At 41.1% G+C, this 13,756-nt stretch overlaps 1 protein-coding gene across 1 annotated transcript; it reads right to left on the reverse strand.

Moving 5' to 3' along the window:
• Nucleotides 1-93: 93 nt before the first annotated feature.
• On the reverse strand, nucleotides 94-13,391 carry LOC124268339. Its single transcript, XM_046703311.1, has 9 exons — nucleotides 13,332-13,391; nucleotides 10,736-12,336; nucleotides 9,871-10,002; nucleotides 8,724-8,875; nucleotides 8,073-8,190; nucleotides 5,613-6,189; nucleotides 3,436-4,438; nucleotides 3,139-3,268; nucleotides 94-2,652 (listed from the first exon to the last, which is right to left on the reverse strand). The coding sequence occupies exons 2-9, from the start codon at nucleotides 11,975-11,977 to the stop codon at nucleotides 103-105; spliced, it is 5,904 nt and encodes a 1,967-aa protein (XP_046559267.1). The 5' UTR covers nucleotides 11,978-12,336; nucleotides 13,332-13,391; the 3' UTR covers nucleotides 94-102.
• Nucleotides 13,392-13,756: the final 365 nt, after the last annotated feature.

The raw sequence follows: 13,756 nt of genomic DNA on the forward strand, positions 1-13,756 counted from the left end.
CCTACTTCACATGCTAAGTGCAGTGAAGTGTTGTCATCATAATCATGCGTGCATTGACATCCACACCATGGCTAAGTAGCAGCTCGGCAAGAACAACATTTTTCACTTTGAGTGCTTCGTGAAACATACTCCAGAGTGATTAGATCCACATCTTAGCAGGACATTACAGACTTCTACCAATCCATAATGACATGCTTTCTGAACTAATGTGTCACTGGAATCATGAACATGCGGGATGCAGTGCAGCATTTGAAAAACTGCAATGTGACGCTTCTCTATAGCTGCTGACATGAGACTCAAGAGAAGATCATTGGAGAACACTGGCGTCGCGTATTCTGTGATCAACCAAACGCCATATGCATCACCCTTCACAACAGCTTTCTCCAGTGAAGACTGACATAGCCTGCCTGGGAAAGATTTCTGATCAGATCTATCACAAACATGTTTTACTATATCTTGACTTTCAGAAGAAAAGACCCAATCAATCAATGATCTGTGACAATAGTCGGACAACGATGTTACATGTTTAGGTAACACTTCTTTCAGCAACAAAGAGACAACTTCTCTTTCTCCTTTGGTAAACCAACCTGCCGATATGTTCATATTATATCCTAAAGCAGATACATCCACCCCTTTCTCTATCAACAGCTTGACTATATCAATATGACCATTCTTACAGGCCCATGACAGAGGTGTGTCACCAGCAGCAGCAGATACATCAGTCCCTTTCTCTATCAACAGTTTGACTGTATCAATATGACCATTCTTACAGGCCCATGACAGAGGTGTGTTACCATGACCATCAGCAGCAGATACATCAGCCCCTTTCTCTATCAACAGTTTGACTATATCAATATGACCATTCTTACAGGCACATGACAGAGGTGTGTTACCATGACCATTAGCAGCAGATACATCAGCCCCTTTCTCTATCAACAGTTTGACAATATCAATATGACCAGTCACACAGACCCATGACAGAGGTGTGTTACCATGACCATCAGCAGCAGATACATCAGCTCCTTTCTCTATCAACAGTTTGACTGTATCAATATGACCATTCTTACAGGCCCATGACAGAGGTGTGTCACCATCACAATCAGCAGCAGATACATCAGCCCCTTTCTCTATCAACAGTTTGACTGTATCAATATGACCATTCTCACAGGCCCATGACAGAGGTGTGACACCAGCAGCAGCAGATACATCAGCCCCTTTCTCTATCAACAGTTTGACTATATCAATATGACCAGTCACACAGACCCATGACAGAGGTGTGTTACCATGACCATCAGCAGCAGATACATCAGCTCCTTTCTCTATCAACAGTTTGACTGTATCAATATGACCATTCTTACAGGCCCATGACAGAGGTGTGTCACCATTACAATCAGCAGCAGATACATCAGCCCCTTTCTCTATCAACAGTTTGAATGTATCAATATGACCATTCTTACAGGCCCATGACAGAGGTGTGTAACCATCACCATCAGCAGCAGATACATCAGCCTCTTTCTCTATCAACAGTTTGACAATATCAATATGAACATTCTTACAGGCACATGACAGAGGTGTGTCACCACCACCATCAGCAGCAGATACATCAGCCCCTTTCTCTATCAACAGTTTGACTGTATCAATATGACCGTTCTCACAGGTCAATGACAGAGGTGTGTAACCATCACCATCAGAAGCAGATACATCAGCCCCTTTCTCTATCAACAGTTTGACAATATCAATATGACAATTCCCACAGGCCCATGACAGAGGTGTGTAACGATTACCATCAGCAGCAGATACATCAGCCCCTTTCTCTATCAACAGTTTGACAATATCAATGTGACCATTCTTACAGGCCCATGACAGAGGTGTGTAACGATAACCATCAGCAGCAGATACATCAGCCCCTTTCTCTATCAACAGTTTGACTATATCAATATGACCATTCTCACAGGCCCATGACAGAGGTGTGTAGCCATAAACACCAGCAGCAGATACATCAGCCCCTTTCTCTATCAACAGTTTGACTATATCAATATGACCATTCTCACAGGCCCATGACAGAGGTGTGTAACCATAACCACGAGCAGCAGATACATCAGCCCCTTTCTCTATCAACAGTTTGACAATATCAATACGACCATTCTTACAGGCCCATGACAGAGGTGTGTCACGATAACCACGAGCAGTAGATACATCAGCCCCTTTCTCTATCAACAGTTTGACAATATCAATATGACCATTCTCACAGGCCCATGACAGAGGTGTGTCACGATAACCACGAGCAGTAGATACATCAGCCCCTTTCTCTATCAACAGTTTGACAATATCAATATGACCATTCTCACAGGCCCATGACAGAGGTGTGTCACCATTACCATCAGCAGCAGATACATCAGCCCCTTTCTCTATCAACAGTTTGACTATATCAATATGACCATTCTTACAGGCCCATGACAGAGGTGTGTAACGATAACCACGAGCAGTAGATACATCAGCCCCTTTCTCTATCAACAGTTTGACAATATCAATATGACCAGTCACACAGACCCATGACAGAGGTGTGTTACCATGACCATCAGCAGCAGATACATCAGCTCCTTTCTCTATCAACAGTTTGACTGTATCAATATGACCATTCTTACAGGCCCATGACAGAGGTGTGTAACCATCACCATCAGCAGCAGATACATCAGCCTCTTTCTCTATCAACAGTTTGACAATATCAATATGAACATTCTTACAGGCACATGACAGAGGTGTGTCACCACCACCATCAGCAGCAGATACATCAGCCCCTTTCTCTATCAACAGTTTGACTGTATCAATATGACCATTCTTACAGGCACATGACAGAGGTGTGTCACCATAACAACCAGCAGCAGATACATTAGCCCTTTTTTCTATAAAGAGTTTGGCAACACCAGTATGTCTTTCTCTCACACCTATTCCAAGAGGTGTGGTTTTACCAGCTGAAACGGACCTACCAGCGTTGTGTTGTAAAAGTGTCCTCACAATCTCTGAGTGTCCATTCTGACATGCTACATGCAAGGGAGTTTGTGAGCCATCAACTGGCAATGGATATGCTATTCTATCCAGCAATAGCTGTAAAACATTGGAATAACCTTTACTACATACAACATGTAATGGTGAACAGTTGTCAAAGTTTAGTATGGTGAGATCTGCATTTCTTTTAAGCAGAATATCAACAACATCTATTCTTCCCTCTTGGCAGGCTAGATGAACAGGTGTGTTTCCATCTTTATTCCTGGGAGAGATCTTACACATTTTTGCTACTATCAAAACACTCCTTTTATGGCCGGCTTTACAAGCTAAGTGGAGGGGAGTGTTAAAGTTGCAGCTCCACCAGACTGAGATCAGCCTGCTTTCCATCAGACACGTTAATACTTCTGTATGTCTCCGCGGTGCTGCTACAGCAGCTGGTGTTGATCTGGCAGCGACGTGTCCTGCCTCACCAGCTGGGGCTCCAGCTGGGCATTTACATCACATCCATACTGAAGCAGCAGCTGAACGATGTCTGCATGTCCGTAATAGGAGGCAGAGATGTAGTGGGGAAGATGATGAGTTTGGAGACATTCAGTTTGCCCCTTACAAATGTCAATGCCATAGACTACTTGTAAGCCGGGTGACAAGGATAGAATTACATCCAGTTCCATATCTTCTAGAAGTAGATGCAGTATTTCTGAATTGCCACTCACACAACACGGTATGACACATTCCTTCCTCTCCTCTTCAGTCATGTAACTTGAAAGCACTTTGTATAATTCAGCATTTCTTCCAAAACATATCCAGTTCAGGAAGGTACCACCATGAGTTTTATCACATGTTTTAAAAAGTTCTCTTACATTTCTGTGTACTGAGGTACCCATTCCAATGGATCGTACTAATGTTGAAGCAAAAGTATGCTTTCCACAAGCTTGATGAGTCAAAGTAAAAGCAAAGTTGTGTTTTTCTATCTCTGTTGCAAAGTGTAATGCCAAATCCTTCTGTCTGCTCTTATCCAAGTAAATGGTAAATCCTGGGTCATTCTTCAAAGACGCCCAGAGCACCTTCACGTGTCTGTATATAAACAAAGGATCTAGTTCACAGATATATTCAACAGCAGCAGCCTTGATGATTGCTTCTACATGAAATTGTGTATCTTTATACCTGAACTGTACTACTGTATCCTGTGATGTGAGCAATGACCCAGTCAGGCCATGTAAGCACTGTCTAAACTGATCTTTACTCATTTCGTCAATTCTGGTCAATTGACAGGACCACCTCATGTGCCCCTGTAGAGGGCACTCTTCTGCTGCATCATCCGGGTTTGAAGTCATCAGTTTTCCTTTCTCCAAACAAAGTAGCATCAGAGCTGAAAAGTTTGGCTTCTGGCTTTCAAATAAAGCCTCACACTGTGACCGTGTTGAAACATGATCTGCAAGAGACGATGGTTAAAAAAAACGTGAATCATATTACCGCGACAATACATCAATATTGGGGTAATTTAGTTTTAGGACCGAGCAGGAAATAGATTTTCATATCCTGTTTGAAAATAGGTAGTCGCAAACTACAAACTGAGGGTTCTAAAGAAATGTCAAAAATTGAATTCATAGAAGCTACTGGTATTTGTAATTTCTTTTCAACAGACATATATTTTATCTTATTAGGCAACCTTTTAGATCATGTTGGTAGATCATGAACAATCTCGTTAAAATACTATCCCAGTTCTTGCTACCACTAAACATGATGAATCATGATGGAGGATATCGTATTCGGGTTATTGTCAGAACAAGTTACCTCAGACCAATCAGAGTGTTGCTTACCAGATCTGTAAAGTGACATTTGGAATGTATTTCTAATCATAGATCTACAAAAGGGTTACCACTGATTCTGTCCAAATTCAATTGACACAACATATTCTTTCAATAGTCCCTGAAAATTATCGTAAAGTATTAGACATTCGAGAATCTTCTTTCGTCCAGGTTTTTACTTTTGAAACGAGACATTTGTCAAGTACTTTTCAAAGTATAGTCTGGAATGAAAGTTGCTGTTTGTAACAAGATCCATAATGCTTACATGTGAAAGCTGCTTTCTGATTGACCAGAGTTGACCTTTTTTCTGAGAAAGGGTTACTTATGACAGAGCATGTTTAAAAACAACCCCGTTTTATGAAATTGGGTACATAATTGGAGTAAGACAGTGTCAAAAGGAACAGGCCAGTACCCCCGTTTTGTACCAGAATGAGGTAATAAGGGGATTTATCTGGAACAAATGGTATCAGAACATGTTCAGTTGGGATGGCAATCAGTTTCATTGAGGTTGGTCATGAACTTTGTTAAAAAGTGAAGTTAGTCACTTATCGTTATGAAGTATTTATATGAAACTCAAGGACAATAGTATAGTGTATCCAGTCTTGACTGTCCTCTGAAATTTGTTCTGAATGGATCACTAAAACTCAGTGTTGACACCAGGTGTTCAGTGGTCAGTGGTAAGCATTTCCTGCCCTACCTGTAGCACCCACCATACCACTCTTTCAAACAATCAAACTTATGTCTGATTGAAAAGATGTATTCTGTGTACTAAAAATACTTTACTAAAAAAGAGCTTACCAAGAGTGTTTACACAAGACCCTGATTCCATCTGCCCTGAGTGATCCTGTACAGAATCCTTTGCAACTTCAATCTTCATATCTTCCTCGTTTGTCTGAGACCCATTACATTCATATGGGATGCTACTTCTAACACTGTAGTTTCTGTCTCTAGTTGTCTCTACATGGCCAAGGGAAGTGGCATCTGAATGAACATGATCTATTTCAGCCATGGAAGAACCTGTACTCTCCTCCTTGGATAATAGAGTTTTCGCTGAAACGTTTACATTTTCAGTTTCATTCATTTCACAATCCATAGGTGTCGGCCTACAGCCTGACACATCAGGTGTCAGTTCACTGCCTGAAACACCAGGTGTCAGATTACTGTTCGACACGTCAGGTGTCGATTCACTGCCAGACACATCAGTTACTTGGATCTCTTCCTGGGCAAATTCCATTGACATCACAGTTTCTGCTTGCTCATCAACAGCCAGCACCACAGCGGACATCAGCCTCTGTTTCACATACTGTCGATACGCAGCCACATGGCAGTTCCTCATCAAGCATGGGGAGACTCTTGCAGCAAGGGCTTCTGCAGCCTGAAACAAGAGTCATCAAGAGATGACACATCACCCGATCTGGTGAAGTTAATAATAATGAACCCTCTCTGCTGCATTTTACATCTAAATCAGTAAAAAATAATAATAGGACATTTATGTAGCACCTTACCACGTCACTGGGATATGCTCAAAGCGCTTCCTGAGCTCAAGTAAAAACTATATACAGATGGCAGGTACAGATGATTAGAAGTCACTTGTAGCGGAGAAATAGATGAGTCTTTAGTCGTGTTTTGAATCTACTTAGGGAAGGAGATGATTTTAACTCGATAGGGAGAGAGTTCCAGAGAGAAGCCGCTGCTTATGAAAAGGTTCTTGAGCCAAATGATTTGAGATTGTAGTTCGGGACAGCAAGTAACAGTGGTTGTGATGAGCGCAGAGTTCTTTCTGGAGAGTAATGTGTCAGAAGGTCTTGAAGGTAGGAAGGTCCTGAGTTGTAGAAAGACTGATAGGTGAGGCAGAGAATGAGGCAGAGAAGTTACTAAAGGAGTTTGGCTGCTTCTGCCCCACATTTAGCGGTCTGTAATTAGATAGTTCCAAGTTTTTGAGTACACAATTAACAATGTTCAGTATTTGCTAAACCCCAAAGCATCAAAAGACACCTGTTCACCACAAGACCGATCAGTGAATTTAAAAATTTCATCTTGAAATATTCAAAGTATTAGGAGTTCTGCTCTACTCTTATTTACAATACAAATACCTTTTGTCATAGTGAAAACATAAATGTTATAGAATACAAAATATCCCAAATCATCAAAAAAGGCTTAGGGGTTCATCGCCTCCTCATTATAATAAGTGTCATCATGAATTTACTCTGCAGTTTGGAAGTTCTACTCGAAAACGGGGATGGGCAGATGGATGGAAGCACATGTTGATCTCTTTATCCCCCTTTTCAATACAAGGGCATAACAAGTACACAGAAATCATGGTCAGGAAAATGACAGTTTTGGGTTGGTCAGCCATTTCTATTTACTATTTGTCCACAACTAAACCAGAAACAAATAGCTGTGAACACTTGTTATAATTAACTCATCTCAAAATGATACTGTGTCATATAAGTGTATGGCAGCTGAACACAGAAATTATTTCCCAGCAAGTGAAAATATCTCAACAGACAGGATTACTTGGCTACAGCTTTGACAGACACTTTGAAAGTACACATTATAGACTTCATCTGATTGAAGGGAGATAACTCAGGATTACACAGGCGTCACAACTGGTCTGCTTACCACACATTTACCTGATAGAAGTCAGATAATGGTGAGACAAGGGTTGAGTAAAGACTCATCACTGACATGGTGAGTATACTGTCATCACTGACATGGTGAGTATACTGTCATCACTGACATGGTGAGTATACTGTCATCACTGACATGGTGAGTGTACTCTCAACACTGACATAGTGAGTGTACTCTCATTACTGACATAGTGAGTATACTGTCAACACTGACATGGTGAGTATACTATCATCACTGACATGGTGAGTATACTCTCATCACTGACATAGTGAGTGTACTCTCATTATTGACATTGTGAGTATACTGTCACCACTGACATTGAGTATACTGTCATCACTGACATGGTGAGTATTCGCTCATCACTGACATGGTGAGTATACTGTCATCACTGACAAAGTGAGTCTACTGTCATCACTGACATGGTGAGTATACTCTCATCACTGACATAGTGAGTGTACTCTCATTAATGACATTGTGAGTATACTGTCACCACTGACATTGAGTATACTGTCATCACTGACATGGTGAGTGTACTCTCATCACTAACATGGTGAGTATACTGTCCCCGCTGACATGGTGTGTATACTGTCCCAAAGGAAATTACATGATTTATAAGGATCTTCTCACCATGAGAACGAAGACTCCACAGCTGCTGCCATCTGTCTGTGGGAACACTGGGCACTGCACCAGACTCCAGGACCTGAGTTCTTCTTCCATGACCCTGCTCCGGCACTCCATATACTTCCTGCATAAAAGGCAAAAGGAAATGTTATCAGTCAGTCTGTCTGCCTCGAAGTGTAATACCTGCAAGCACGAACATTCTAAGATACACAATATAATTCTTGTGTGGAAAGTATGTATGAACTTTCATCATACACATTTAGTATTTTTCAAAATTTGACCTGATAACAAGGATGATGTTGAAAACAAGTTACCATGATTCTCATGTGAGTGACCGACACATGTCATGTGAGTGACCACCCCCAGGAGGAGATTCCAGATAATGAGTGAGTGAGTGAGTTTGATTTTACGCCGCACTCAGCAATATTCCAGCTATATGGTGGCGGTCTGTAACTAATCAAGTCTAGACCAGACAATTCAGTGATCGACAGCATGAGCATTGATCTGCGCAATTGGGAACCGATGACATGTGTCAACCAAGTCAGTGAGCCTGACCACCCAATCCCATTAGTCGCCTCTTACGACAAGCATGGGTTACTGAAGATCAATATTCTAACCCGGACCTTCACAGGTAAATTCGATAATGTATCAACTTACATCCAGTGCTGGGAAACTTCTGTTTCCAGATCTTTTGAAGGTCGAGAGTTAATAACACACACTGTTCTGTCCCGGACATTGGCTGCAAGCAGAAGCCAGTGACTGTTGACACAGATGGGCATCAGCAGCAGGTCGTACTTCTTGAACTCAGTCTGTAACGAGCAGACATTGTTTATGTCAACTGTTGTGATAGTGTTTACAAGTATTTAAAACAGTGCAGTATTTACAGTGCATTGTTTCATTTAAGATTCAGCTCAGGGAAGTGCTGTGGAGCAAGACCGGTGTGGAAATGTCTTGGAATATTACGTAATATTCTAGTGGAGGTTGACCTAGAAAGTTAGAGAAAGTTCTGGAGGCTAATTCATATATAAGATGGGCATGATCTTGCTACAGTCATTTCACAGTACAAGACCAGCAGTTGTGTGAAGATCAATTTTCTCCCTGGCTACTCAGCTTTGGCCCATTCTGCAGACTTGACCACTGTTGCAGTGACGTGAAGTTATTACCATCACTGTCTTTCCTCCTATAATCACTGCTTTAATATGTGACAGACATACCTCCACAGAATGTGTACAGCTACTTCATTTTGTACTGCCATAGTAATTCCTTTGTACTGATTTGTAATAATTTGTGAACCATGTGAAGTTTTTTTGACAATTGTTAATTGTATCACATTTCGTTGCTGTCTAGTGTTCGATTTTTTACAGATAACTTAATGTTTCGATTTGGAAATCAACATCTAACAATGTGTTGTGAAGGAATTTGATCTAACACATCTAAATCACAATAATAGATGACGATATCAATGATGATGATGATGATGACGATGACGACGATGACGATAATGATGATGATGAAGACAATTATGATGATGAAGATGACGATGATGACGATGATGATGATGACAATGATGATGCTGATGATGATGAAGACGACGACGATGACAATGATGATGATGACGACGATAATGATGATGATGATGATGTTGATGTTGATGACAATGATGATGATGATGACGATGACGATGACAAATGTGATGATGAGGTTGATACTACCATGTAAAGTGATATAATTTATGTTCGGATATCAACCCATGATTACTGCATTTCTTTTCACTATGTTTTGTTTTGTGTCTAATAATATATACCTGTTCATGTAACCACTGAGAGTAGTTGTGCTTTTCCCACAGTTTATACTGGAAACATTCCATTATCCAGACAGCTTGTGATCTGGCATCAGTGTGTTGCTTCTGGACCAGGGACAGATAGGCATGGACGACCTGCAACAGCAAAAAACACAAGTCCTTGTAAAACAAAACATTTGAAATGAACTGATCCTAAATGGAAATCAACAAACTACAATATGTGATGTAATTTGATATTAAAATATCAACAGAAACATGGCTGTTTATGCATAAAATTATATTAATTCTGAGGCACAGGAGACCCTGTTCTCTAAGAAGTCTTAATTCTCTGTGTAGCGTTCCAGTTGTCGTTGAAACCCAAGATAAACAGTGATATTGATTTTTCGTTTGCCAGCACCATATCCATGCCCTATTATTTCACTAAAGCGGTAAAGGTGTAACACATGCATAATGGATTCCTTTCATCTTCCATAAAACTGGCACGGAAAAGCCATTCAAAATGTAAATAGAGTCCCCCACTGAAACTCTTATGGCTTAAATGTGACACTAACGAAGCATTAGTAACACCTGATTCCTACTGCCAATTGTAAGTATAACAAAGACTGTGATTTACCTGCTTACGAATTGCTAGTACATTTCAAAAGAAAAAATGAGTGACATCTCAGGTAATGGTGTTGGATTAGCCTCTAATTTATGGCTGCACATTCAGAGCATTTCAGTCTCTATTTAAAGAAAACATTGCTCCTGTTATCTGTAAAATATCCTGACATTATTCCGAAATTCCATAAGTGTCACCAACCTGCAAACATGAATGAATGAAAACATGTGATCCAGTACCTGTGCCAGTATTTGTGTCCATGATACTCACACTGTCATCCAGCCAGGATGTGCCTTCTAACCTGAGGATGTCGCTTCCGGAGACTGTGTAGGTTCCAATCCGGTATGAAGCGGCAGGATCAACAGCTATCGTTTTCTGTTCACTCCATGCTGTCTGTAAATGATGCGGGTAAATCTTCAAGGTTTCTAGAAATGCCAGACAATCCAATTTAGCTTCAAAGGCTCCAACAATAACTGCTGACAGCACTTCCAACAGTGGAGTATCATTCTGAATGTCTTGTCCTGCGAAATGTGACCTTAGTATTAACTGCTGTGCCCTTCTGAAGTCTCCTGCCCACAGTCTGGATACTTGAGCAACAAGAGAAACAGCAGTTTGTGGTACAGGTGGCTTGTCGTTTGAGGCTGACTCCCCAATACACCTTACAGGTAAAGTTTGAGAACAGACAGATCCTGAGGTTAACAAAGAATCTGACTCCTTCGATTCGCGCTCAACTTCTGTCCTCAAGGTTTCTTTCATCAGTGCAATGACACAAGTGAGCTGCCCTGAGCTGTTTTGAGATTCAAAGAAGCATTCCAGAGCACCAGGAGCTGTTACAGTTTCAGATGTAACATTATGTTGTTGAAGAGTATCAGAATGAGAACTGGTTGCATGCCCATCTCTGTCCAGGTTTGGCACAGTTTCAGCATTGTTATCAAGTGTTACAACAGAATCCGTGACTTGAACACCAGTTGAAGACACTCCATCATCTGGAATGATCAGACAAATAGTTTGTGGTGGTCCCAGTTCATACACAGGACCAAGGCTTGACATATTCAAGTTTACAGCATTTCCAGAACTTGTAGCTGTCACCGGAGATGTCTGTTGACTGCTGCTAGGATACATACGGTCTGTGTTTGACTGCACAGACTGCACAGTATTATCTGAAAGATTCTCAACAACTGAGGCATTGATCCTACTATCACAACCGTCCTCCCTGTGAGATACCCCTGCCATGTTTTCTTGGTAAATAGTTTCACACAGTTCAGCAAGTTTATTCAATCTTGTTTGTGGTGACATTACGCCTGTGGTATCTGTTGCCTGAGGAATGTCATCTTCTGTGCAATGACTTGCAGGAACTAGATGATCCTGAGCGAGATCAGTAGGAATTTCGTGTTCAGTCTGTCGACAAGCCCTCTTCTTCTTTCTCTTTCTTGTTTTCTTCTTAACTTTCTTGTGTATCCTCTTTTCTCGACACCTGGTGTTGCTGATATGAGACAATGATCGAGGAATCATTACCCCAGGAACAGCAGATGTCTGTGCCTGTTCCTGCAGCTGTTGCTGTATGTCTCTAGGTTTGATTCTCGTGTCCTTCAATGCCTGGATGACCGAAGGACAGAGGCGTGTATAAGACTTGGAGGTGTCTTTTGCATTACCATGTGGAAGGTCCACAGCAACACTTTCATCCCCGAGATATTGAAACAGGACCAAGTTGTTATGATTTTCCAGCAAAACGTAAGCATGTTTCTTGAATCTTTTGTCTTTACCTCGACTGGTTCTCAGCACAAAGAAATTTTTGTAAAATTTAGGATTAGTTCTAGGCTGCTTACGTAGGCCGTCGTGTTGAAAGTGATACTGATCACATCTCCAGTCATCTGGAAAAAAGGAAATACATCATAAAAGAAGGTACTCTGTGAAATCTAAACACTTCAAAGCCACATGCACTGTCACCAATACCCCGCCATGTCATAATATCAGCATGCTTGAAATACTGTCCCTAGCTTCATATATTAAAGAAAAATATAAACAAAACCAGGATTCCATAAACCTTAATGAAAGCATTAAATCAATGATCCATAAAGAGAGTATAACTGCAGTATAAACCTGGCTGCATTATATAACACTGGTAGATCGCTGTATGTCACAATTAATGGAAGGTCGCTGCCATATCAAAACTGAGGGAAATACATGTGTGAATATTCCTGTAGCATGTCCTCAAACTGTGCATTAACATGTGGATGTGACCATATTGTCTTCAATAAACATTCATAGTAATGTGGTTATACAATTTCAGCTCTGAACGCTTTATGTCACATTACTTTCATGTGAGACTCTTTTCACTGTGATTGGCTTTGCCCTGCATGAATTCACAATGCTTGTCAGAAAGGTGTCAAATGTACCAACGTTACAATGCGGATTGCGGATTGCACATGCTCATTAAATTACATGTTCTAGTACATCAGAGATTTCAACTCACGCTGAGAGGCACCATATCGCCAGCACTCCAATTCAGCAATCTGACTCACTCAGCTCAAACAAGCAGGCCTTCAAACCGGTTGTGAGAGTGAGTTAGTCAGGTAAAATAAAGTTACTTCGGCAGTATTTCAGCCATATTATGACTATGAGAGTTGAATATTAATAAAAGCAAAGTTAGGCAATATAAATACCTGTCGGGACGGTCAAATAACAAGACCATCACAGATTTAGACTTAAAACTAACATGTACCCGTAAAACGATATTTCTATGCGGATGGATGTCCCCGGATTAGCAAAGTTGTATATATGTACTACTTACTGGCTCCATTTATTAAATTAAATACACCATTGTTCGAAAGCCATTTAGTGGTAGTTATATTAGTTGAAGTTTTACCTTTCTTGCAGTCATCCGTGTAGTGGAAAAGAACACCTCCCCGCCCTCGGTCTGGCGGGGTTCTCGATCACCCTCGACCAGTCAGGGTTTTGGAGTATGTCGAGCACCTCGCGAGAAGTGAAGGACGTCACGCTGTAATGGTAGGGCATCGTGCCAAGTTTCATACAATGTTCTGTAAACAGCAAATGAAAATCAGTTTGAAAGACAAGTGTGGCATATATATTACAGCTATGTGGAGGTTGTCTGTTTATTATCGAGTCTGGACCAAACAATCCAGTAATCAATATCATCAGCATCGATCTACGCAATTGGGATACGAAGACATGTGTCAACCAAGTCAGCGAGCCTGACCACCCGATCCCGTTAGTCGCCTCTTAGGACAAGCATGGGTTCCTGAAAGTGTTTCAGAGGTCTGGCATTATATG

Source organism: Haliotis rubra, unplaced genomic scaffold (assembly GCF_003918875.1).
Source record: "Haliotis rubra isolate DU_JTF1 unplaced genomic scaffold, ASM391887v1 Scf1370, whole genome shotgun sequence".
NCBI classification, from domain to species: Eukaryota; Metazoa; Mollusca; class Gastropoda; order Lepetellida; family Haliotidae; genus Haliotis; species Haliotis rubra.